We start from the raw sequence: 27318 nt of genomic DNA, 5'->3' as shown, positions 1-27318 counted from the left end.
CCCACCATACTATACGTTTTATTTATTTGTTTAGTATCATCTCCCCTACTGGAACATAAGCTCCCAGGAGAAGAGAGATTTTTGTTTCTTTTGTTGACTGCTATATCCTGCACATGTAGAATAGTGCCAGGCACCCATCAGATGCTCTGTTAATCAGTGAATAAATACGGCTCAAGAACCAATTATAAAAAGACATATAGCAAGGAGTCTTAACCAAGAGCTACTTCCTCCATCCAATTCCCAAACCTGACTCATCATCAGGCCTCTATGCATCCTTCCAGAGTTCTTTATGCAGATATTAAGAAAATACAAGGATACAGTTTTCCCCTCCTCCTTTTTTATGCACAGGTAGCATACCATGCATACTGTTTGGCACTTCACTTTTTTCACTGAACAATATATTAAGGAGATATTTTAAATCAGCACATGAAGACCTTCCTCATTCTTTTAGACAACTATATATTGTTCCATTATATAAATGGGCATCCATAGTATAACCAGTTCTCTACTAGTGTCTAGTGAAAAATGGTTCAAATCTTTCTAAACTGAGCAACAAACAGAGCTGCAATAAATAATTATGACATATATGTTGAAGTGCTCTTGTAGAATAAGTGCCCCAAAGTGGAACTGTGGGAACAAAGTATGTATAAATTATCAACTGAGAAAAATATTAATAAATTGTCAATTAAATATTGTTACCAATTTACTCTTAAAAGACATATGAGAAGCCCCTGCAACAGTGTTTTCAAACTTTCGAACTTTGACAGTCTGATAGATGGAGGATGATGTCTAAGTGCTATTTAATTTCTGCTTTTCTAGATCGGGGTTAGGAAGCTTTTTCTATGAAGGGTCAGACAGTAAATCATTTTAGCTTTGTGGGCCAGTCTCTGCTGTAACAACTCAACTCTGCATTGTAGCATGAAAGCAGACATAGACAATGCACAAATGAATGGGTGTCATTGTGTTCAATAAAATTGTATTTACAAAAACATATGGCTGGGCAGACTTGGCTTGTGAGCCACAGTGTGTCAGACCCCATTTTTCATATGTTGAAGAGCCATTTGTATTTCTTTTTCTGTGAACTGTTCTTATCTTTTGTTCACTTTTTATTGACCTTTTTCCTAATACTCTTTCTAGGTACTTTTCCTGTATTAGCCCCTTGTGTCTGTTAGATATTACAGATATTTTTCCTAATTTTCAATGGCTTTTGACTTTTCATATAGTAATATTTTTCAGAGCAGGAGTTTTGGGTGATAATTTTTCCCCGTTTAACCAATATTCTTTAAATGTGTACCTGCAAGTACCGTTATGCTAACTGTATAGTATTGAATAGAATGTGAATCACATTTCCCATGACATTGGTATGAGGGAGGCAGTGTCTCAGCAGTGAGTTTAAGACCCTCCACAACTTATTTGATGATAGTCACAAATTTGGACATTTCAGAAGGTACTGAAGTTCTGGGTTTTCTCAATCCTGTTTATACTATGAATGCTGTAAGGGCCGAGGGACTTTGTGTCCTTACCCTTTAAGCTGTGCCCAAGGCATTGGAGACTTGCAGTAAATGTTTGTGGAATGAATATAAGTAACCATTTATTAATATATACAATTTGTAAATTTTTTAATATTTAAATTGTTATTGATGTATAACATGCATACAGAAACATATGCACAAAACATTTATGGAAAGCTTGATGAATTATTATAAAATAAGTACACTTGCGTAACCAAGAAATAGAATCAGACTTGCTCATGCCCCTGATAGTCATGATCTCCTTCTCTTTCCAAAGGTACCCAGGATCTTAAGAACTAAGTATAGATCAACTTTGTCATTTCATACAAGTGTTTTATTATAGAACATTCAAAACATATACAAAATACCAAAAAGTATAATAGACTGTCACCCAGTTTTAACATCTACTAGTCATATATCATTTTTGTTTAATCTGTACTTCAATTCATTCCCCATCCCCACTTCATTAGGTTTTCGATTATTTTTTAGATAAAATGCATACACATTGAAAGGTACAATCTTAACTGTACCTTTTTGTCAAATCAATATACCCATGTAAACTTTCCCTCTTTTCAGAATTGAATTACCCCCCTTAACAGTCATTAATGTGCATAGAAATTATCTCAAAGTATTATTTAAAATCCAGATTTCTGTAAAATAGGTGTGAGTTGACTGAGAATTTGTATTTCTAACAACCTACAGATCTGCAGAGCACATGGTAACTGCAATGTTTCTTTTATCTACAGTAAATACAATTTGATGAATAAAATTAAGGAAAATTGACCTAGGGTGAAAGGATGAATCAAAACATCCGTGCAATATGCTATCTATAGGAACATTTGGTTAACAATAACATAAGCTAACCAAACAATTTTATTATTTTAATAACCAAAATTAGCAATAATCTTACTGTTTTCATAGAAGTGCTCCAGCAGAATAAAAAATTTTAGTAACACGAGAGGGTACTGGTTAACTGATTAATAGCAAATATTTGAAAGTAAATGTCTGATAAAATTAAGTAGCAGATATCTTTTCAAGCCCATAGATGATCTTACATAGTTACCCCAAATTCAGTCATTTACATCAAAAGTGCAGATAATTTTCATGGCTTCCTATTAAAATTATATTTTAATGCCCTTATACATTTTAACTCAGTTTTCTTATAAAATTCACCAACTTAAATTTTTATATGACATATGATAAGTTCCCTTTAAATTTAAAGTTCCCTTTAAATTTACTTAATTTCATTAAGTAGTGTCTATGTGTCCCCCACCCAGTATTATTTGGGGTTCCTCCATTTGCAAAGGCATCACAACTAGGGAAACAGGGATTCACAAGACATGACACCGGCTATCCTCTGCATCTGTTTCCTCCTCAGGGCGTCAGGTTCTCAGTCAACCAAATCATGTGAGAGTAGAGGTTATATATTTTGTAGCATAGAGGGTATCATTCCTGAGCATTCCCCTCTGAGAAGGAAAAGACCAGAAGGTCCTCTTAGGGGACACTTACTGGGAGGGCTAAGTCCCCTAAGGTGTGAGGCTCTGATCCGCATAGACTTTTCAGGAGGGAGGGATGAGGCAACCATTCTGAATCTGCAGCTCTACTATCTCTTGTCCCATCTCAAGACAATTCTGAGGGGCTTTTCTGGACTGTTTGGATGGTGGAGGTTGAGGAACAGTTTGGACTTTGATGTGGCTTAGATGAAGTCTATCATAGGGGTACAGGAGTTCAATGCTCAGTATCTGGGCGGTGTCTTTGAGGTCAGTAGGTTGCCTCTTTGTATCCAAGTCCATTTTCACTAGGGAGGAGGCTGGAGAGTAAATGGCTTCCAGAGGCCCCCTTTGATTATCTTTGGAGGACAGGGCCCCACCCCAGACCTTTACTGGGCACCTACTGGTCCTGGCCATGTGTCCTAAGACTTGATAGTTCTTACACGTTCTCTTGGAAATCAATTAAATTTGTTTCCTCCAAATCTTGCAGTAAAATTGATGCTCCAGAAAGATGTATCACAGATATTCTGCTTTTGTTCATCCTCCCCGCATAGAATTGAGGCTGTACCTACTCTGGTTTCAGAAGCATGCAGTAGAGTGGTACTTAAAGTTAATCTGAAAAAGGTTTCAAACACTCATCAGGGAGCTTCCTGCATGGGCTGAGAAATGGAGAAACCCAGGCCTCCAGTCCCAACCCCTAGGGAGGGGCTCACAATTTGTAACATTTTTTAACAGTTGGAATATCCTCTGCTAGAGAGGACTTACTGGTGAAAGTAGTACTTTTGTGCACAGATGATAGCAAGATAAATTAGTGTACACTTTTCAAAACCCACTTGGCAATGTGTACCAAGAGCTATAATAATGTGTATCCTGTTTGACATCGAGATTCCTTTTCTGAAAATCCATTGCAAGGCAATAAACAACAAGCAAAAAAGGAAGCAGCATGAAGCACAAGAATATTTCTTCTATTATTATTTTTCAAAAATATTTCCTCATAACAATCTAAATATCCAAAGGCAAGAAGCAGTTTTTGTCAACTGTGTCACTTTCACTCAGATGAATACTATGTAGCCATTATTAGGCATGATGGAGGGAGACCATGGAGCAATACTGAACAGTGTTATATACTGTGTGAAGTGTACACGTACAGTATATCCAGAAGAAAAGATATGAATTAAATATGTGTATGTATATAAATATATATATACACCTTGACTATAAGCAAGTAAATGTGAATAAATATGGGCATGTTTATATGATAAATAACAAAGGAAAATTCACTATACTACACACTGTATAGTTATATTCAGGTTGTGAAATTATGATGATTTTACAATTTTAAAAAATTCCCGGCCAGGCACAGTGGCCCACGCCTGTAATCCCAGCACTTTGGGAGGCCAAGGCAGGTGGATCACGAGGTCAGGAGATTGAGACCATCCAGCTGACATGGTGAAATCCCATCTCTACTAAAAATACAAAAATTAACTGGGTGTGGTGGCACACACCTGTAATCCCAGCTACTCGGGAGGCTGAGGCAGGAGAATGGCTTGAGCCCGGAAGGCAGAGATTGCAGTGAGCCGAGATCATGCGACTGCACTCTAGCCTGGCGATAGAGTGAGACTCCATCTCAAAAAAAAAATTCTCCTCTTTTAATGTTATACTTGCACATATTTACACACATACATACACACATACATATACATATGTATCTACATGTAACAAATTTATTAGCTGAACTTTTAGAAATAGTGTATTCATAATTTAGTTCAATTAATATTGTGAGATATGCACCATGAACAAACACACTGTGCTGGGTGCTCAGAGAATCCAAACTGAATCAATCACATGCATTCTGCCTTCAATTCCTCACTGTCATGTGGGAAAGATAATGGTTATATAACTAATTATAACGCAACCACATAAAGTGGTTCCTAGACTGGAGGGGCTAGTTAATCACACCCTTCTTCCAAACTCAAGGACCCAGAAAAGCACTCAAATTTTGAAGTTGACCTCATCATTGTCAATTTCAGCAGTGGTAAAGCTGGGTGAAAAAAGTGTGTCAGGGTCTTCTACCTGGTCCGTTGAGTTCCAGGATAGCTATGGGATTATAGGTCTTTCCCTTGCAGGGGAAGGAAAGTGAGCCAGTGGATTGGGAGGAGAGGTAGTGCAATGGATGCTTCCTTGTGGGGCACCTACTGCCTGTGGACGGGGATAAAATTAGTGAATTTTTTCTTCTTTTTTTTCTTTTTTTACTTTAAGTTCAGGGATACGTGTGCAGAACGTGCAGGTTTGTTACATAGGTATGCATGTGCCATGGTGGTCTGCTGCATCTATCAACCTGTCATCTAGGTTTTAAGTCCCACGTGCATTAGGTATTTGTCCTAATGCTCTCTTTCCCCTGTCCCTCCACCCCCTGACAGGCCCCACCGTGTGATGTTCCCCTTTCTGTGTCCATGTGTTCTCATGTTCAACTCCCACTCATGACTGAGAATATGCGGTGTTTGGTTTTCTGTTCTTATGTTAGTTTGCTGAGAATGATGGCTTTTAGCTTCATCCACGTCCCTGCAAAGGACATGAACTGAAATGAGTGAATTTAAAGGAGCACATGTCAGAGCCAGCCAGGTAGGGACAGAAATTTCCCAATACTCCTTCCTGGGGAAGAACAAGTCAGAGAAGGAAGGAAAAGGAAGGAAGCTTCCTCCAGCATTTTAGAAAGGGCAGTAGTGTTAGTGGGGTCTTCCCTTTCCTATGGGGTGGGGCAGAATGCCATAAAGAGATTTCTTATGGTGCCAGAAGAGTTTAGAGAAGAGATTATGCTGAGCACTCCCCGCCTACACACAAACCCCATGACTTTCTTTAACGCACACTTTCTAATTTTATTTATTATTTTGGGGGGTTAATATTGTTTTTTATTAGTATAAATTTACGGGGCACATGTGAAACTTCGTTACATGTATATAATGTGTAGTGATCACGTCAGGGCATTTAGGATGTCTATCACCCATGTACAATACATTTTTATGAACTAGAGTCACCCTGCTCTGTTATCAAACACTGAATTCCTTCTATCTAATTGTATGTTTGTACCTTGTAACCTGCTTCTCTTCATCCTCCCTCCTACCTTCCACTCACCTTTCCCAGCCTGTTATCTGTCTTTCCACTTTCTATCTGCATGTGATCAAATTGTTTAACTCTCACATTTAAGTGAAAACATGCAATATTTGTCAAAACCAATTTTAAAAGCCTTTTCCTTTTCACTCAAGGAATTGGAAGCTTCAAAGCCAAGAAGAAAGCCCAGCCAGAGAGAAGGTTACATTTGCATGGAAACCAGCTGGCCTGGTCTGGGCATGCTGCTGCTGCCCTCTCCTGCAAGGAGTCTGTTGAGCATGATCTGACCTCTAAGGGTGCAAATGAAATTAGCTTCAGGACCTCTACATAGGGCCTCTTCCTGCTCGTGAAAACAATGACTCTGCAGGAAACAAGACACAGCAATACATTTATTTTTATTTATTAAGGGGAAACAACTGACAATAGCCCTCCCCACTCCGCTTCCTGGGTAATTAACAGCTGTCTGGATCTGGTCAAGACCAGGGTGGATCACTGGCCAAGAGGAAGTGACCTGGAGCAGAAAGTATTAGAGGAGAGAAAAAGCAATCACCTTAGAGCTCCAGTTTTGAATTTTGTGGGAAAAGGATGAAGAGGAATGATATAAATTGTATCAGCTGTGAAAATCAGGCCTGAGTCACCAGCGTGGGACCCAGTAAACTCCCTTACCCAATCTGGTTGCTCTTACTGGGCTTGTCCAGGAATCCACATCTGCATGCTGGAGGCAAAAGGGGATGTTTTCTGATCTGGGAGGCAGGACAAGGTGGATTCATTAAGCTACAGAGGGAGAAGAGTTCTTTCCAAGATGGAGTTCAGAGACTATCTTTGAAGTTAGGCCTATGTAATAGATGGGGTGAGGGCAGTATGTGAAAGCTAGAATGACTTGTTTTTCTGCCTATAGTATGAAGTATCACTTTCTATTTTGGTCAAAGCATGGACTTTTGAGTATCAGGCAGAATTACATTTGACACCCTCATCTTGGCCTCAACTTTTAAACAAGAGTAACACTTACCCTGCTGAACAGTGGTAATGGCTGAAGGTATTACAGATGATCAACATAAAGGAATTATTCCAGATCCTGGCAAAAAGAAGCATTCAGTGAATGATAGCTCTCTCACTCACCCCATGTATGTATGTATGTTATCTTTCTGTCTTCTTCCCTCTTTTCCTTCTTGCCTTCCTTCCTGTTCTCATCCCTCCCACCTTCCCCTGTGAGTGCATTTCTCTGTCTCTTTGTACATGCATATATGCCATATGTATATACCCTAATATTTTTAAAGCATTCTTAGATTCCAGAATAAGTAAAAGGGTACATGTGGAGATGCCACTTGTGAAGCGATTGGGAAGTAGAAGAAATATAGTTCAAGCTCTGCTATATCTGTTCAGCATTTTTAGGTTTCTCTTGACTTTTATTTCACTGGAGTATGTGGCCATTGTGATTATGTTAGAAACCTTCATGGTCTGAAAACCCTTGTAGGGAATATAGGAGTTTTCAAGAAATAGAGATAGATTTATGGAGCTCCAGATTTACACTCCAGGGAGGACAGGGTTATTTTGCTGCATTAGTGGATATGTGAGCTACCTAGAGGTTTTAAAAGACACTATCCCAAATTTATTTCTAACCTACCAACATTGATTGGTTGAATTCAGTTCTTTTAATGCTACCCACTTATACTAACAGAAGAGAGGTTGAGTTATCACATGAGTTGGGTAATAAAGCAAGTGTAACTGATGTACTCTTTCTCTGTCATGTCAAGGCTTCATTGTGGAGACAGAGGACGAGATTTTGGTCTGAAGGCTCATCCGCAGAAAATGGATGTACAGTGCCAATCACAGGCACTTTGCCTGCTGATTGCCACTTACTCTGCCTACAGGGTCCCTTCCCTTACCTGTGAGAGCAGAGCCAGCTTCCCATTGTGCGGCTCCTTCAAGGGCATCATATGAGAAGTGGGCCAGTCCCTTTCTTTGGCTTATTCCATTCTAGCTCAGAAAAGCTGTAGCATAACTATAATTGGCTCAATTTCTTTTGCTTGATTAAGGAGGCAAAGCCAAAGTAAAGCCAGAAATCAAAACCTTTTTTGTTGCCAGGGCATACTGAGCAGTATAAATTCATTTCTAATTTATATACTCAAAGCCATACCTCCTAAACCAAAGTATATGAAGAATTACTTTAAATTCTTCTTTTCCTAAGGGGAGAATTTTCACAATAACCTTATGTAGAGTTTTTATTCCACACTCATAATAAAGTGATCTTTAATAGAACTTTAAGAAAACTCCTTTAGAATGTTTCATACTGCCAAAAGAAGGAATAAAATGTTTGTGAAATTCAAGGCATGTCACTTGAGCATTACATCAATGTAAAAAAGAATCAGTTTTATTGAAGGTTAATTATCTATTGGAAAAAATTCACTAAGGGGCCCACACTCTTACATTCCAGTAGAGGAGTAAGGAATGAACATGAAGAGGAGGGTGTGTTTGTGGATCAAGAGTGGACAATGAAGTCTTTTGCTTGTCTGCACTAAAGACTCCTGTGGAAGAGTTTGGGAGGATGTGATTGAAAGGGAGATTGGAACCAGATTTTTGACAGCCTTGAATATCCTTTTTTTTTGAAAAAGTAGTAATAAGGCAAGTAATAGGAGTCACATTTTAAAATGTTGCTTTGACATCCATGTGCAAAATGAATTGAAGGTGGAAGAAAGTGGAATCCAAAGCTAGAAAGCTGCAGATGCGGCGAAATGGCAGTGAGTAGGAATGGGATGGAGGAGACTTGAGAATGGTGAGATTAATTAGTTTATGGCTAGAAGCCAAAGAGTGAGTCAAAAAGATGACTCTGGGCATTGGGCACAGATGACTGAAGGGAGCCTCAGGCAGAAAGGGGAAGGTTGAAAAAGGGAGGGAGAGAGGGAGGAAGGGAGAGAGAGAAAGGGACAGAGAGGGAGGTAAGAGAGAGAACTTGCTGTGTGAGATAAAAGAGGGTGAGATCAATGTGAGGTACGTTCTGTATGAAGTTGGAAGGTACATGAGAGTTTTTAAACACAAAAGTTAAAACTTACAGGAAATGTATCTCTTAAAGAGATGGATAAGTTTCTTCCTTTCCTCTCAATTTGTTTATATATATATTTATGTATTCACAAATAAATATCACATTGCCAGAAGGAGGCATGATTCAGTGACAGTTCTATTTCTGATTTTTATTTGTATAGCAGTGTTGAGAAACTTTGTTCATATAAACATGTAGACAAAAACAAAAGAAGTTTTGTTATAATAAAGTCACTCCAGTCTTTGAATTAACTTTTCATTGTATGCCAAAAATCAGAGTGACCCGTTATCAAAAGTTATTTTGATTTATCAGATGACAACCTGATTAGGCCTTCTTTCTGTTTTGTTGAAAACCAAGAATTGGAAACTGACTTGAAAAAGGATGTGTTACCAGTTATTAGGGGCTTTTGCCTCCTCTCATTGACATCAATATTCCAATATTTGGAACTGTTATTTTGCTTGGTGGCCATTTTGCACTTGGGGCAGTGCACCATAGTAAGATGGGATGTGGAGTGGTGGAAGGGTCTGACTTGACTTTAGTGACATGGGGGAAGCAGTGGGTGGTGTAGAACAGTAAACCTGTGCCTTCCTCCACAGGCACCTTCTCAGGCAGATCCAGTATAGGAAAGATCAAAGAAAATGATTGTGTAAGGTCTAGAAACAGATTTCCTTAAAACCAGCTGTGCCTGTTCACCTCTTAGGCACACATTCCCACTGTGAAGACTGTTTATCTCAAGTAAGGCTGAGCAGTGAGATAAAACTCAGACCCTTTTAGACCCACAAGGACTTAGGCATCGTCAGTGGACTGATGGGACCATGAGTTTGTGGGCAGAGGCAGCACCCTGGGCCCTCTGACCAGCCATCACCCTGAGTAGAGTGACCTTATTCCTACCTGATGTAGCTAGTGGCAGAAAATCAATTCTGTTAGCAATTGGAAACAGATTTCTGAGGCAGAGTCAAGACTGTTTTAGAGGAAAAGGGCTCCTAAGGAACTCTGGACAAAGCAGACAGGTCTAAGACCTGACCCTGGGAAGATGTTTTATCTTGATAAACAGCAGAATCTATTTCTCCAGCAGATGGGCTTCATTTTGCTTTATCCCAGTGATTTTGACTTTTGGATTATCACTAGAATTAGGTTTTGTAAAGACCACTCTGGACTGATCCTTTCTTGCCTTTTTGGTTTTCCATTTCCTGTACCCACTGACTTTTCACCAATTCTGCACTCTCTGAGCCTGCCCCAGTGGTGCCTCATGCACACTTCCATTATTTCACTCAGTTATGCTCAGTTCCAATTACATTTATTGTATGTCCGTTTCTCCTATGAGGCTTGAAGGTCCAGTGAGGTTGTGATTGGCCCAAGGTCATTTAACTAATAAATGAGAACACCTTCCTCCCACTTTACAAAAGAAAGGCAAATTATTGGATTTAACCCAATCCAAGGGGGGCCAAGTCCAGGGCTTTTATTTGCCCCAAGACATGTTCTATCTATCTGAGAGCTTAAGAATTCTCTAAGTTGCTCTAGAATCTAGATAAAACCCAGGCCCATTCCAGCCTGTCATCAGGTAGCATGTTTTTATACACATTGTGCATGTTAATTATAATCAGGCAGACATGAGCAAATCACAAATAAATGCGTGTGGAGTTCATGGGCTGTCCTCGTCATTATTTCCTCCAGGAAAATATAAATCTGAAGATAAAGATGGGGGTCTTTGATGTGATCCCATAGCACCTGGCATAGGAATATGCTATTTGTAAGCAAATGAGTTCTGAGAAGACCATCTTTTTTAAAAGAACAAATGTGTGCGTGTGGTGCAAATTTAAATTTATAAGTCACTCAGTAGTGCTACAACTAGAGATGTACAGATACATTGACAACTTAACACTTGGTTCCCTTTTAAAAGTAAATAGCATCTCAATCTAATGGTGGGACATTAAGCTAACTGTTAAAAGCTAAAACAGATCTTTTCCTGAAACAGTGTTGCCAGGTTTAAAAAAATTAATACACATTATGTACAACTGTTTTGAATTAACATAAAAATTGAAGAGGTAGTGCAGAAGTTTCTCATATCCCTTCCCCACTAGTTTTTTTTTTAATGTTTATTTTAGGTTTGGGAGTACCTGTGCAGTTTTGTTACATGAGTCAACTGCATATCACTGAGGTTTGGTGTCCAAATGATCCTATCACTTAGGTGGTGAGCATAATACCCGATAGGGAGTTTTCCAACCCATTCCCCCATCCTACCCTCCCCCCTTTAATAGTCCCTAATATCTGTTGTTCCCTTCTTTATGTCCAGATTTAACTAGTGTTTAACTCCCACTTATAAGTGAGAACATGCAGTATTTAATGTTTTATTTCTGTGTTAATTTGCTGCAAAGGACATGATTTTATTTCTTTTATGGCTGGTTAGTATTCAATGGTGTATATGTACCACATTTTCTTTATCCAATCCACTGTTGATGGGGACCTAGGATGATTCTAGGGTTTTTGCTATTGTGAATAGTGCTGCAATAAACATACAAGTGCAGGTATCTTTTTTGTAGAAAGATTTTCCTTTAGTGGGTCAACTGATAGTTCTGTGTTAAGTTTTTTGAGCAATCTCCATACTGCTTTCCACAGGGGCTGAACTAATTTATATAAATTTATATTCCTTTTTTTTTTTTTTTTTTGAGAAAGCGTCTCACACTTTGTCACCCAGACTGGAGTACAGTGGTACAGTCTTGGCTCACTGCAGCCTCCACTTGCCTGGTTCAAGCGATCCTCCTGCCTCAGCCTCAGAAATAGCTGTGACTACAGGCATGCACCACCATGCCTCATTTTTGTGATGATGGGTTTCCTCCAACTGCTTCAGCCTCAGAAGTAGCTGTAACTACAGGCATGCACCACCATGCCTAATTTTTGTATTTTTTGTAATGATGGGTTTTCCACCATGTTGCCCAGGCTTGTCCCGACCTCCCTGAGCTCAAGCGATCTGCCTGCCTCAGCCTCCTGAAGTGTTGAGATTATAGGTGTGAGCTACCATGCCCAACCGTGTTCCCTTTTATCCACAACTTTGTCAACATGGTATTTTTTTACTTTTAATAATAGCCATTCTGACTGGTATGAGATGGTATCTCATTGTGGTTTTGACTTTGATCATGATTTCTCTGATAATTAGTGACGTTGAGCATTTTTTCATATATTTGTTGGCTGAATATATGTCTTCTTTTGCAAAGTGTCTTTTCATGTACTTTGCTCATTTTTAATGAAGTTGTTTATTTTTTGCTTACTCAACTGTTTAAGTTTTTTAAAAATATATTCTAGATATCAGGCCTTTGTCAAATGCATAGTTTAGGAATATTTTCTCCCGTTCTCTAGGTTGTCTGCTTACTATATTGATAGTTTATTTTGCTATGAAGAAGCTCTTTAGTTTAATTAGATCACACTTGTCAATTTTTGTTTTTGTCAGAATTGCTTTTGGAGACTTGGTCGTAACTTCTTTGCCAAGGCCAGTGCCCAGAATGGCATTTCCTAGGTTTTCTTCTAGGGTTTTTATAATTTTAGGTCTTACATTTAAGTCTTTAATTCATCTTGAGTTAATTTTTTGTATATGGTGAAAAGGAGTCCAGGTTCAATCTTCTGCATATGGCTAGCCAGTTATCCTACAACCCTTTATTAAATAGAGAATCCTTTCCCCTTTGCTGTTATTGCTGACTTTGTCAAAGATCAGATGGTTATAGGAATGCGGCTTTATTTCTGGGTTCTTTATCCTGTTCCATTGGTCTCTGTGTTGGTTTTTGTATCACGACCATGCTGTTTGCTTACTGTAGCCTTGTAATATAGCTCGAAGTTGGGTAATGTGATGCCTCTGGCTTTTCGTCTGTCCCTGCCCCCCCGCCTGCCCCTTAGGATTGCTTTGACTATTTGAACTCTTTCTTAGTGCCATGTGAATTTTAGAATCGTTTTTTCTAATTCTATGAAAAATGATGTTGGTATTTTGATAGGAATAGCATAGTAAATTGCTTTGGGCAGTATGGCCATTTTAACAATATTGATTCTTCCAGTCCATGATCATGGAGTCTTTTTCTATTTGTTTGTGACATTTCTAATTTCTTTCAGTAGTGTTTTGTAATTCTTGTTGTAGAGATTCTTCACCTCCTTGGGTAGCTATATTTTTAGGTATTTTATTATTTTTGTGGTAATTGCAAATGAAATTACATTTTGGTTTGGCTCTCAGCTTGGACATTGTTGGTGCATAGAAATGCTACTGATTTTTGTATTCTGAAACTTTACCTAAGTCAGTTATCTGTTTGAGGAGCATTTTGGCAGAGTCGTTGGGGTTTTCTGGGTTTGAAGTCATGTTGTCTGTGAAGAGTGACAGTCTGGTTTCCTCTCTTGTTATCTAGATGCCTTTTACTTCTTTCTCTTGCCTGATTGCTCTAGCTAGGTCTTACAAGACCCACCTTTTGTTTACCCAGAAAGAACGTTAACTAAGCACTTTCACATGCATTATCTATGCTGATCCTCCCAACAGCTTTGTGTAATAGATGGCACCTCAGCATTGATACTGATGCTGTAGAAGCACCAAGATGAGAAGGGACTAGGCTTTGAAACTGGATAGACTTGGGTTTGTTATCTTAGGCCTTTCTACCTTGTCCTGTGGCCTAGGGCTGTAACAGTACCTCTTTTTTGCTTCTGCCTTTTATTTCTTAAAAGACAACCAAAAAAAGAGGAAAGGAGAAGGAAAAGAAATAGTGGGCTATTGTAAAGATTGAAGCTGATGATGTAATGGATTTCATGAAATTTTAGGAACATATTTGGATAATATTTTTTTCTTTTCTTTTTATTTCAGTAGTTTTGGGGGTATAGGTGGTTTGTGGTTACATGGATACGTTCTTCAGTGGTGATTTCTGACATTTTAGTGTACCTGTCACTGGAGCAGTGTACACTGTACTCAATATGCAGTCTTGTGTCCCTCACCTCCCTCCCAACCATTTCCCCTGAGTCCCCAGAGTCCATTATATCATCCTTATGCCTTTGTGTATATTTGGACAATCTTTGTAGGTTCCAGAAGTTCAGAGACTTAAATAAGATTCAGTTCTTGCTCTCAGAATGCACCTGGTCTACTGGGGAACAGATGAAAGCAATAGACAGAAAGTAAGACAATGGGCCATTAGTGATGGAAGCACGTTGTGGAGGCAACCAGCCCTAGGAGAGAGGGATTCACTGGGGCATTTTGTGAGCATGAGGATGAGATGGAGACACTTGGACCAAACACTAGGATGATTAGGTAAATTCAAGCCTAGTGAAGACCACCGTGTGACCCCTTATATGGCAAGTCAACGCTAACCTACAGGCTGGTCTAGTGGCTTGTTCCAGGTCACTCTCCTGTTCAATATTTTTATGCGGTCTTGGATGGAATTGTACATACTGGTTTTGGTGGCAAAGTGGTAGGCTCAGAGAGATTAATTTAGATGACAACATCAAGATTATAAAAAATCTTAACAATATAAGACCAGGGTGAAACAAAGTGAAGTCTTTATATTTGAAGTGAAAAGAATCCTAATAGGTAGCACACAGAAATAGAAAACACAACTTATTGTCATTACCTTTGATAAAGACTTACAGGGTTTACTTGACAATAAATTCACTATATGAGACTATTGTGATTTGGTGATAAAGACATGATTTAGGGCTATATGACTAGAAATATAGTTTCTATAATGAGGGAGGTTATGGCTGTATTATTTTCTAGGCAGGAATATTATGATGTTTACAGAGTGACTATCAGCCAACGTTCTTTGAAACCTAGCTATATGATAGTTATTTCCAAATATTTGAAGTGCTGCCACAGAAAAGAGGAATTTAACATTTTTCTGTAGATTTGTTCTGTCTTTCATACTTTCCCACACTGACATGCTTTTTTACACTTCTGTGCTTTGCTTTTAAAATTCAAGAATATTTCTTAGAGGGATTTCCAAATCTGTGTAGATTAATAGCATTTTGAAAGCTGTGTAGTGTTCTGTAGTTTAGATAAACCTATCAAAGTTTAATCATTTCCTTTTGGATAGCATATAAATCATTCCTAATTTCTTTATTATTACAATCAATGCTTATATTATCCCACTTATTACTTAAAACCCACAAAACAATATATATATATTTTGATTAGTACTTACAAGTGAATATAGAATATGGAAAGTAAATTTGCTCATGTCAGTCTTGGGTTCTGTTAGCTTAACTACATCCTGTGACTCAAGGGCAGGCCTGTCCCTGTGTCCTCATAGGTACCTAGAAATGAAAGTTGCTCACCCAAAGACTCCTATTCTGTTAAGCACACCTTACAGAGTGGGGGTCACCATCAGGCCCACTAAGCATATTAAGCATCAACAGAATGACTCTTTTCTTCTCTTACCAAGGAAAGAACCCAAATTTCTCCTCCCCTTTCAGTTAACCTGCTGAGGCCACTCCTAAATACCTACACTGGCTTTCAATGTGTGATCGGTTGCAACTATTGCTTTTTACAATACCACCCCAAAACTTAGTGGCTGTAAATAACACATATATATTATCTTCCAGTTTCTACAAGTGAGAAATCTGGGTGTGGCTTAGCTAAGTTCCGTGGTTCAAGGTTTCTCACAGGCTGCAGCAAGGCCAGGCCTATGGTCCCTCAAGATTAGATGGAGGGATGATTCACTTCCAAACTCATTCACATGACTGTAGGCACCATTCAGTTCCTCAAAGGGTGTCGGCCAGAGGCTACCCTTATTTCCTTGCCACTTGGACTTCTCCATAGGGAAGATCACACATGGCAGCTGGCTTCATCAGAGCCAGCAAGTAAGAAGACCCTGAGAGAGGGAAAGAGGGAGACAGCAAGATGAAATCGCAGTCTTATGTAACCTAATCCTAGAATCACCCATTGCTTTTGCCATGTCCTACAGTTGTCCCTCAGTATATGCAGGGGATTGGTTCCAGCATCCCTATGTATACCCCAATCTGTGCATGCATACTTAAAGTTCTGCAGTTGACCCTACAGAAGCCACATATTTGAAAAGCCGACATTCCTTATATGTGGATTTCTCATCTTGCAAACAAGTTATTTTCGATTCACGTTTGAAAAAAATCCATGTATAAGTGTCCTGCACAGTTCAAACCCATGTTGTCCAAAGATCAACTATATTTCTTAGAAGTAAGTCACCAGGTCCACCCCTCAAGGGGAGAGGATTGTGCAAGGGTGTGAATACTGGGAGGTGGGGTTCATCTCAGAAGCTGTCTACCACTGTGATGAAAGGCTAATTCAGTGGGGATGCATGAGCAAATTCACAAGTAAAGCTGTTTTGTTCTAGGTGAAAAGAGGCTTTAGACAGATACATCTCTTAAACAAAATGACACTTAAGCATAGCCACTTGCATACAGTAGGTGCTAAATAATTAGTTTTTCTTTCTTTTATCGTTTCATTTGGGAATAATCTCTAAGTTAAAGTTGCAAGAAGAGTGAAAGAATCTCATATACCTTTTACAGATTCACTGTTTGTCAATAATTATATTTTGAATACATTATGAAATATGTCACATGGGAGGATAGTATTTGTAACCATCAAAACTGTGGGGCCTGGTGAGAGGTGTAGGCTGGGGTCATATTGGGTATCTGCCTTTGGAGTTGTCATCTCTCAAATGCTTGCTTCTTCCTCTTCTTCCTCCAGAAAATCCTGAGCGAGCAGCTCTGTACTTTGTTTCTGGCGTGTGCGTCGGGCTGGTCCTGACCCTGGCTGCTTTGGTGATAAGGATCTCTTGCCACACAGACTGCCGAAGGCGTCCCGGGAAGAAGTTCCTGCAGGACAGAGAGAGCAGCAGCGACAGCAGTGACAGCGAGGACGGCAGCGAGGACACCGCATCTGATCTCTCCGTGCGGAGACACCGCCGCTTCGAGAGGACTTTGAACAAGAACGTGTTCACCTCCGCGGAGGAGCTGGAGCGCGCCCAGCGGCTGGAGGAGCGCGAGCGCATCATCAGGGAGATCTGGATGAACGGCCAGCCTGAGGTGCCCGGGACCAGGAGCCTGAACCGCTACTATTAGGGCAGCAGCAAGACCCAGAAACCGCTGGAGGCTGCCTGGAAGGGAGAGGGTCTGCAGGGACAGCGGGCACAGGGAACTGAACCCAGCCCTGCTAATATTGTGATTTCTGAGAAAAAGCAGGACATGCCACTTTGCTAGCTAGGAGGATTGCTCCCTTTTGGCCAAATCTACGGTGAAGTAGAAAACTCAAGGCAGTTCATCAGCCTTTCCAGGTCTTGGAATGGTGCTGAAAAATCCTCTCCAACACTGTGGATGGAGATCGGAGAAACGCGACTGTGGTTTCTCTTGATTTCTGAGGATCTCAGAAGTTTCTGCAGACTTGCTTGCTATGTGTCATTCCTTTGCAAAAGGAAAGATCATCATAGCATGAGGGCTGGGAATAGCAGGGTGAACTTAACCCAGTAAATGCAATTTCCTAAATGACTCCATGCTATGGAGGTGATTCTGAGTCAAATAGCATGATCCATGCTTATTATTTAAGGCTGATTTTTAAAATCTGTGTTGCAAGGGCAACCTCGTCCATTTTAACTGGCACCTCAGGGATTAAAGTCCTATTTTTTAGAATAGTTCCCACCTCATTTATGAAAATGAATAGAACTATTATATTATGGGAGATGTGTCAGTGAACTAGAAAATGTCAATAACCTCAAAGGATGAAGGGTTTTTATTTTAAATAGTTTATAAAATATATACTGACATGCACATTTGAAAATGCTGCATAAAAATAAAAGTGGTATGTTTTCCCCCTCTTTGGAGACAAGAAAATTTTTATTATGACTCTAGATAATTGTGATTTTAAACACTTTTTTGTTTTTTTAAAGTTTGGATTTCAAAGAAAAGAATGGAAATGAGAGGTAAGGATTAAAGCCAAAGTTAGGATGGGAATAAAAAAAATAAACATTACATAAAATCTTTTTGGTTTCATGTCTGTCTCTGTGGTTACACTTACCTTAAATGACAGCTCTTTTAGATACATGGGTATGGGCTTTTGCCATGCCCCTCAAGGATTAGAGAGGAGAGATTCTTCCTGTGTGATAATGGGCTTTTCACTTTCTGTAGGTTAAATGTATGATTGCTATAGTTGAGTTGTTAAGCAGATAGAGGAATACAAGACTTACTTAAAGCTAGAAATAAGATGGTAGCCCTTATATGGAAAGAAGAAGTTGGTAGGGAAGGAAGAGGAGCCAGGCTCTGCCACATTTAGAAATGGGTTACAGAGGGCAAAGCAACGTCCTGTAGGCTGGCAAACAGGAACAGTGAGACCTTTCTCTCTGGTGACTCCCTGCTCTTGCCATGGAGTAGCTTCCTAGTCAGTCTATCTGGATGCTCCAGGACCTTCCTGCTGAGAGGATCTCCCCTGTTCATTGACTTTGTCACCATGCTTAAGAGGATGGTCAGGAGACTTTTCTCTGGTGATGTCTCTACTGCTTTAGCAACCCACTTTTTGTTGTAAGAACTCTTGGAGGGCTGTCTTAAGAATTGAACAATCATAATCATAATCTCCACTTGCCAAAGGGGCAATAAAGTTCACTTGAAACAGTCGCTGGTCTGACTATATTTTTGGGTGGCTAGTAATATTGGCTAGTTATAAGTGCCAAAAAATCTTGTTGAGTCAGCATCTCTCAATCTGGATCCCTGCCCTTGTGGTTTCAGTCCTTCAGCAATAATTGCAGGAATCATCCATTCCCTGGGCTTTAGATTAACATCATCTATCCTTGTTTCCACCTCTTAGAAAAATGGAACAATTGGGAGCTGCTTTTCATCACCAGGAGGCATTAAGGCTGATTATCGGGCGGGATTATGAGCCTTATGACTGCAGAAGCAGAGGTGTTTGGGAGGGCTCTGGGGCATATGCCTGTCTCAGTTCTCACTCCCATACCCTTTTGACCAAGTCCATAATGTTGTTGCTATTATGGTGGTGGGGACATGACCTGAGGCATAAAATACACTAGGTAGCAGCTGCTTCACTTTCATATCAAGGATTACAGCTTTTCAACCTTCCCTATCTTGATTCAACCAGTTCCACATTTTAGGTTTATCACTTCACATCTGGTTTAAGTTTCTGTGTTAGGACACTTGCACTTGCAACAGAAAGATATTCCACTTAAGAGCATTTATTGATTCACATAACTGGAAGGTCACTGCTGGATCTGAAGCTTCACAGGTGATTGGATCCAGGGGCTTAAATGCTACCAAAAAGTTGGTCTTTCTTAGCTCTCCACTTTGCTTCCTTCTGCTGCTGGTTTCATTATCGTCTACTGCAGATGAAACTGTAACACACTTGTACAATATAGTGTGTTGTGTTGCTTGCTTCTGAACAAACCCCCACACAGCTCACAGACGTGTATGTGCATATTTGGCACAGTTTCATGGCTTATTTAGCTCAGCTGTCAGAAGCAAGACAGACAACACGGAAGGGATGCTTTTGGTGCGGGTTTCCTGGTCTTTGGCAGTTTCACAGAGAAGCTCTAGCTGACAAAATTCTGAGATAACTTTACAAAGTAAAGGTGTCTTTGGAGCCCAAGAAATCTTCTTCAGGCATTAATGCTCCCACCAGCTTCCTTTAAGAGCCTCTTCCTGAGCTGCAAGGATCAGGTGGTCATTTTCAACTCATGGCATCTGCAAACCCACTCAGCTGAACCTTTGCCACGTGGCAGGGAGCACACCATAGGCACTTCTGGATTTACATAGTTTCAAATAAGCACAGAAGAGAAAAAGAAACACCTTGCTCTGTGGCTTAAAATATAAAATTACAGGAAGGACTCAATGGCCTGGCTTGTATAGGTCCATGGATGAAATCACCTGTCATTGTGGGCAAGAGACTGAGCTTCTCTAAGAAGAAAGTGGAGCTAGATGCTAGGCAGATACTTGCAATAGCCACTGCACCACTCTTTCCCGTCTTTCTTGGTTTTCCTACTTTCTCTCTTGACTTTTCTTAACATTTTATCTTCTTTTCCTCAACCCCTTCAATACGGGTCCATCCTTCTAACCTTGAAGAGCTGATCTTGTCACCCGACATCCTGAGACATCTCATATACTGCAGTGACTCTAAAGACCACCTACACACTGATGACTTGAAAAATCTCTTTCCAGTCCTGGCTAAAATTCAAACTCATATTATCCACTGACCTCAACCACAGGAGACAGTTGTTGCACAGAATAAATTTGGCAGTGTCAGGGAGACACTTTAGTTGTTACTGCTGGGTGGGTGGGATGCTATTTGTATCTAGTGGCTAGAGGCGAGGAATGCTGCTAGACATTCTATAGTGCCAAAGCCAGCCTTCCAGCCCTCTCCACCAATGCTCCAGCAGTGAGTGAAGCAATATCCAAGTTATTCCAGCCCCCAGCCATATGACTCTTTCCAGCTAAAGTCTTAGACATTGTAGAAGAGACACAAATCACCCCTGTCCAGCTTCTTAGTCCACAGGATTCATAAACATAGTGAATTGGTGGTAGTTTTATGCCACCAAGTTTATTTTTCCACTTTTATGAAGGAGAAATGTATTACCTTACAAACTCTACCATAAAGTTGGTCACCCTGAGGAGTCCTTTTTAAACGTAGCATGTTTTGAATGTATTACCGTTCCCAAAGGATAGAGGAGTAAACATTTCTACATGCAATATGCCCCTTAGTTTACAAAATAGATAACTAGGCAACTTCCCAAAGCGGCACTCACCTTCTCCCCAGACCTTAGACTCTACCTGTATTTTCTGTTGGTTAATGATATAGTTTGGATCTGTCCCTACCCAAATCTCATATCAAATCGTAATCTCTAATGTTGGAGGAGGGGCCTGGTGGGAGGTGACTGTATCATGGGGACCGGTTTCCCTCTTTCTGTCTCATGATAGTGAGTAAATTCTCATGAAAGCTTGTTGTTTAAAGGTGTGTGGCACCCACCTCTTCTCTCTCTTCCTCCTGCTCCTTCCATGTAGGATGTGCCTGCTTCTTCTTTGCCTCCCGCTATCATTGTAAGTTTCCGGAGTCCTTCCAACCACGCTTTCTATGCAGCCTGTGGAATGAAGAGTTAATTAAACATCTTTTCTTTATAAATTACCCAATCTCAGGTAGTACTTATAGCAATGTGAGAATGGACTAATACAGTTAATGACAAGGCAATTACAAGGTAAGCCAAGTCAGAAGCCTGGAACCATTCCAGTTTCCTTCTTTTCCTTGAAGTTTCACATATAACAATTAACAATCTTCCCAATTTTAAGTATTAATATTTCTTGCATTCATTCTTCATTTACAGCTTTGTTAAAGCGCTTATCATCTCCTGCCTAGACAATTGAAAAAGCCTCCAAATTGTTATCCAAGTCTTGCTACCATCAAAGCCATATTGAATACAGCCGCCAAGGTGACCTCTATTAAATGCATGGCTGCTCATATACCAATCTCTCTTTTAAATCTCCCATTTTGTCCTTATTGCTTATTGAAAATGTCCAAATACTTCTAGATAACATACCAGGCTCTCCATAGAAGGCTCCCGCATCTTCACCACCTGCCCCTTTTTGCTCACTCCTTTACATTCTAATAATATCAAGTTGCTTATAGTTCTCTTCTACACTCTTTATCCCAATTGTTGCTTCTGTCTGAAATAACTTTCCCTTTCTTCCACTTTTCTACCTATCCTCAAGACTCAGCACAAGTGTTTCCCCTACCAGGAAGCCTTCCAAGACTTCTCCAGGCTGGGCTAAGTATTGTCCTCTAAGTTTCCACGTATCCTGTGTTTGCTATGCTCCTTGTTCCTACCACACTGTTGTGGAATTCTTCACTTGTGCCTCAAAGGCAGGGAATCTGCTTTGTTACTGGGTCCCAGCAGGATGCACACATCACATGCTTTCAGCAACTATTTGTTGAACTGAGGTGAAGACTTCGTTGTATTCACCAAACCCTGTTCTCTCTGCCTTCTGGACACATAGATGGACTATATTTCTAAGGTACTATTTTGGGTAGAATGACTGTGTGACAGTTTTGCCAATGGAATATGGCAGGACTACCTAATTGACTTTGCCATTACGATGTTGGTTGGCTCATAAAGGATTCCATGTGATCCCCTACCCTTCTCTGCTGGCTGGATGCAGAAGATTCAGCAAAGAACTCTGAGACTCTAGAGGATAGTGGAGCCACAAAATGGAAGGAGCCTGGGTTTCTGAATGACCACACAGTGGGCCATTCACTGTCCACAAACATCCACATTGTACTTTGTGTTAGGAGAGAGGCTGATGAAATACAACACTGAATTGAGGGCTGGGAGGGCTCTTCAAGTCTCTGCTTCCAACTCTATCTTCAGACAGGCTTACTTCTAACTCATTCTTCATGAGTAAAATTGATTCTAAAACTTCAAAGGGAATTCTACAGAGCAGAATAACCCTTTTATTTAGGTAACCATTTCCCTTTACTACTTCTAACTTCTTATGCTTCAATTGGAGTTACCTTATGTTCAGAAAGGATTTTCATTCATCTCCCCTTATAGTAATTCACAATAATGAACATTCAAAGTTAATGCATTTCTTGCCTTTTCTCTCCTTATGCTGAATAGTTTCTAATTTATTTATATGCTTTTCATGGTGACTTCTCCCTTTTTATTCTAATGTTTTATTTACATATATACATATATTCTACTCTGTTGAAGTAAAGTGAGTCAGGCAATATCTTCCACCTATTATCATAGCTGTCACAAAAGCTTCAATATCACGCTTTTCAGAGTGGCAGTTCTGATAAAGGCAGCTAAACTCACTATTCTAATCAGCTTTGAGCAGGCAAAATTAGCCTCATTTCCCATGTCTTTCCTTATCTTCTTGACCAACGTCGAAATTGTACAAATTGTAAAATGAACTCCTCTTGAAAATTGTGATCAGATACTGGCTATCAATCTTTTAATTGTTTGCCAGCCTGTATTAATCTGTTTTCACACTCCTAAAAAGAAATGCCAGAGACTGGATAATTTATAAAGGAAAGAGGTTTAAGTGACTCACAGTTCCACATGGCTGGGGAGGCCTCCTCAGAAAACCTACAATAATGGTGGAAGGGGAAGCAGACACATCTTATATGACAGCAGGTGAGAGAGAGAATGTCATCTTTGCTGCAGCTCCCAATAAATTCCTCATTTCCATGTGAGCTCACCTTAGCCTGGACTTTATTATCCACATCACTATTGGCATTTTAGTCAAAAAACCATTCAACAAATCTTTAGGAAGGGCCAAACTTTCCTATATCTTCCTATATTCTTTTGAGCCCTCTAAACTGTTCCAACCTCTGCCCATTCCAAAGTCACTTCCACATTTTCAAGTATATTTGTAGCAGTGCCCTACTCCCCATACCAATTTACTGTATTAGTCTATTTTCACACTGCTATAAAGAGATACTCAAAACTGGGTAATTTATAAAGAAAAGACGTTTAATTGGCTCATAGTTCTATATGGCTGGGGAGGCCCTGGGGAAACTTACAGTCATGGCAGAAGGGGAAGCAGGCACATCTACGTGGTGGCAGAGGAGAGAGAACAGGAAAAGCTACCCTTTATGAAGGCATCGGATCTTGTGAGAATTAGCTCACTATCATGAGAACATGTGGGACCTACCCCCATAATCCAATCACTTCCCTCCCTCGACATGTGGGAATTACAGGTCCCTCCCTTGACATGTAGATATTACAATTCCACATAAGATTTCGGAGGGACACAGAGCCACACCATCACAGCCCAAATCAGTATATATCAGGATACATTCCTTATCCTGAGCATTAAATTTAACATTAAAAGTAGCACCAAGTGTATCAGCCTTCAAAGTGAGAGTCTTCCCACGTCAATAGCAAATTTGAAAATTCATGACTTTTTGAAAGTTTTAAAGATATGAATTGCTTTTTCACCCTGGAATAAGAATATCCTTCCTTGGCTGGGCATGGTGGCTAATGCCTGTAATCCCAGCACTTTGGAAGGCTGAGGCGGGCAGATCACAAGGTCAGGAGTTCAACACCAGCCTGGCCAATATGATGAAACCCCATCTCTACTAAACATACAAAAATTAGCCGGGTGTGGTGGTGCATGCCTGTAGTCCCAGCTACCCGAGAAACTGAGGCAGAAGAATTGCTTGAACCTGGGAGGTGGAGATTGCAGTGAGCCCCGATCATGCCACTGCACTCCAACCTGGGTGACAGAGTGAGACTCCATCTCAAAAAAAAAAAAAAAATTCTTCTTTTTCCAGATAGAGTAAAATTCTTCCTTTGTGTCCCCACTGCTCCTTGCACACTCACACTGTGATTTTTCTGTACCTGTTTTTGTGCCCTAGTCCCTGAGCCCCTGACAACTCTACTGTATCTTACCTCTAATTTCTCAGTGTGCACACAGGACCTGTTTCATAGTAGTGTCTCCTTAAATGTTTTTTGAGTTAATAAAGTAATGCAGAAGGTCTCAGAGAATTTGAAATACAGCCCGTTGCAGCATGCTGTTCCACAAATCCCCAAAGCCTTGATTGTTTGTGATGAAGATAATTTTCTTGAGTGTGTGAAGGTCTCTTTTATCTTATTTCATTTATTCTTTCCTCTACCACTAATAATTTCCTAGTCTCTTTCAACTTTAGAGTCTCTCTCATCTTTCCTACATTAACTTAGATGTGGCTGTGTGATAGAGCTTGCAGTACATTTTTCCAAGTTTGATTTAGCACTCAAAATGTTACAAAATTCTTACAGGTTTTGAAGGCATGGATGTTTCTTTTTGAACTGCTATGGCTGTTCTTAACTTCATGGATACAGGTTTTCAGTCCCTCAAGGATTGAACAAATCAAGGTAAACTTCTAAAACTTAAACACTGGAAGTATGCCTCTTGTGTCTGCAAAATAGTCACATCATATATTCCATTATTTCTGCTTTAAGACCATCTCAGTCTCACTCATATGGTCTAGATGCTTGACCCTCAGACTCGATTTATCTCCTGTCTATGAGAAAAAGCCATCATTTAGTTACTGAGATAGGGAACTAATATATGAAAATGTCTTGGCTAAGGTGGCTCATGCTTGTAACCTCAGCACTTTGGAAGACTCACTTGAGGCCAGGAGTTCGAGATGAGACTGGGAGACATAGGAAGACCCTGTCTCAACAAAGAAAAAAAAAAAAGTATAAAATTAGCCAGGTGTTGGGATGCATGCTTGTAGTCCTAGCTACTCCAGAGGCTGAGGTGGGAGGATCATTTGAGCCCAGGAGTTTGAGGCTGCAGTAAGTTACAATCACACCACTGTACTCCAGCGTATGCAACAGAGCAATCTGTTTACTACCTTTTTGTTTTCTTTCTTTCAGTGGTAGGTAGAGATGGGCCTACTAGTAGTGACAGTGAAATTAACAATAACCTTCACTTCCAGCTGTGATTTGAAGAACACAAGGAAGCTCTGAGGCTCTCCGAAGAGAGGTTTATCTGGGCCTGAGGCCAGGGCCCATGTTAAGGAGTCCATTCAGACCCAGAATCATGCAACTAGCTCCACAAAATCAAAAAAGACTCTGGGCTCCCAGTCGGCCAGCACGTCTGCCGGGGACTCTTGGCCAGCAAGAGGGTTCCAACCTAAATAGGGGAGTGCGCGGGAAGAAAAGAGAGAGAGATAGCGAGGTCCAGAGGGTCAAGTGAGCTTTTGCTCAAATGACAAATTTATTTTGCACACAGTTAGTATATATATCTTTATCCTACTTCGTTTGCAGGAACAGACACCAATATCTCATACATCAAAGGGAACAGAAAGTCCTGGGATACAAGCTTAGGCAGCAGATAACACAATAGTAAAATCAGGTACATAATCCGATACAATCAAGTCGTCCAGACGGGTCTCATTATCAGGTTGGGGAAAGCTAAAGTTAAAAAGTTAACTATCTATGCAAGGCACCAGAGAGGCAGTAAGCCTGTTAACTGTGCAAACAGCAGTGAAGGCTAAAGTTAAAAAGTTAACTATCTATGCAGGGCACCAGAGAGGCAGTAAGCCTGTTATCTATGCAAACAGCAGTCACAAGAACAAGCACAGGACCCAGCAAATGGGTAGACAAAGTCATAAAATGCAGAAACAGAAAATAAACACAGTGTCTTCTCAGACCACATAGGTATCACCTCATCGTCTAGCAAAGTTGCTTTTAGATATCCTTTGATCTCAGTTTAACTTTCCCCGATCTCGACTGCCTCCACCGGGAAACTGTGTCCGGGCTCAAGCTCACCATATGGTGAGGCCCAATCCCGTGGGGCTTCACATGGGAGCAATCCCCACAAAAGACGAGATGATTAACTAAAAATTTTCCTTTATACTCCTGAAAATTTGTGTTTTCAGCCAGTCTCTAGTCTTTTCATGGAAAGTTTTTGATGCCTTATACCCTGTTACAACACTAAGTCTGGCAGATACTTTGGAGTAGAAAAACTGTGGTCACTCACGGCAATATTTGGGTATTTCCAAGTGAGTTTCTTGAATGAGAAAAGTGCACTTCTGAATCAGGAACTTTTTTATAGAAAGGTGATACATAAACAAAAACATGTTTTCTCTTTATGATGTTACTGTTACTCTGTAGAGTTAGACTTTTGCCTATCTGGAACTCAAGAAACTGTTTCTACCTTCTTGTATACTTCTTCCAGTGGGTAATTTATCCTCAATGTGTATTGAAGAGTGACCAGGATATACATAAGTGACAAAGGCAAGATAAAACAGAAGAGATTTAGCTGAATGGCATGAGCTTCTTAGGAAGTATTTTACAAGAGATTGCAGAGCAGAACTTGCCAAACTACAGCGCATGGGCCAAATCCTACCACCACGTTTGTGTACCACCTGCAAGTCAAGAATGGTTTTCTCATTTTTAAATAGCTACATTCAAAATAGTTACGTAAGCACCTATATTATATCCCAGATTTTGCCTCTTGGCCTACAAAACCTAAAATTATTTACCATATGACCCTGTATGGAAAAAGTTTGCTGATGCCTATTGTAGAGAAATGATTTGCAGATATTAATAGGGAAACAGATCAATGCAGAACCCAATCTCCCTCTCCCCAACTGTCCTGGAGTAGGCTAAATAATCCCCCACCATCTGTCCACATCCTAACCTCTGGAGCTTGTAAATGTGTTACATTATATGGCAAAAGGGACTTTCAAGATATAATTGAG

General features: G+C 40.1%; 1 protein-coding gene and 1 non-coding gene across 11 annotated transcripts in view; one reads left to right on the top strand and one right to left on the bottom strand.

Annotated features, from left to right (window-relative positions):
- The window catches only part of EVA1A (eva-1 homolog A, regulator of programmed cell death), a 75833-nt gene extending 57094 nt beyond the window's left edge, over positions 1 to 18739 (top strand). For all 10 annotated transcript variants that reach the window (XM_064377794.1, XM_012452127.3, XM_064377793.1 and 7 more), the window contains one exon: positions 16825 to 18739. In XM_064377794.1, coding sequence (XP_064233864.1) covers positions 16825 to 17198 — 374 coding nt within the window. In that variant the 3' untranslated portion in view covers positions 17199 to 18739. The remainder of the gene's footprint in view (positions 1 to 16824) is intronic.
- A 1945-nt stretch (positions 18740 to 20684) lies between these two features.
- LOC135275666 (small nucleolar RNA U109) lies at positions 20685 to 20819 on the bottom strand. Its single transcript, XR_010343270.1, has one exon. It is a non-coding gene; the product is annotated as a small nucleolar RNA U109 (small nucleolar RNA).
- Between the last annotated feature and the right edge of the window lie 6499 nt (positions 20820 to 27318).

This window comes from Aotus nancymaae, unplaced genomic scaffold (genome assembly GCF_030222135.1).
Source record: "Aotus nancymaae isolate 86718 unplaced genomic scaffold, 86718_ANA_hifiasm-v0.15.2.pri h1tg000017l, whole genome shotgun sequence".
NCBI lineage: Eukaryota > Metazoa > Chordata > Mammalia > Primates > Aotidae > Aotus > Aotus nancymaae.
Note: the sequence above shows the minus strand (reverse complement) of the source record. Positions and strands in the feature narration are given on the sequence as shown.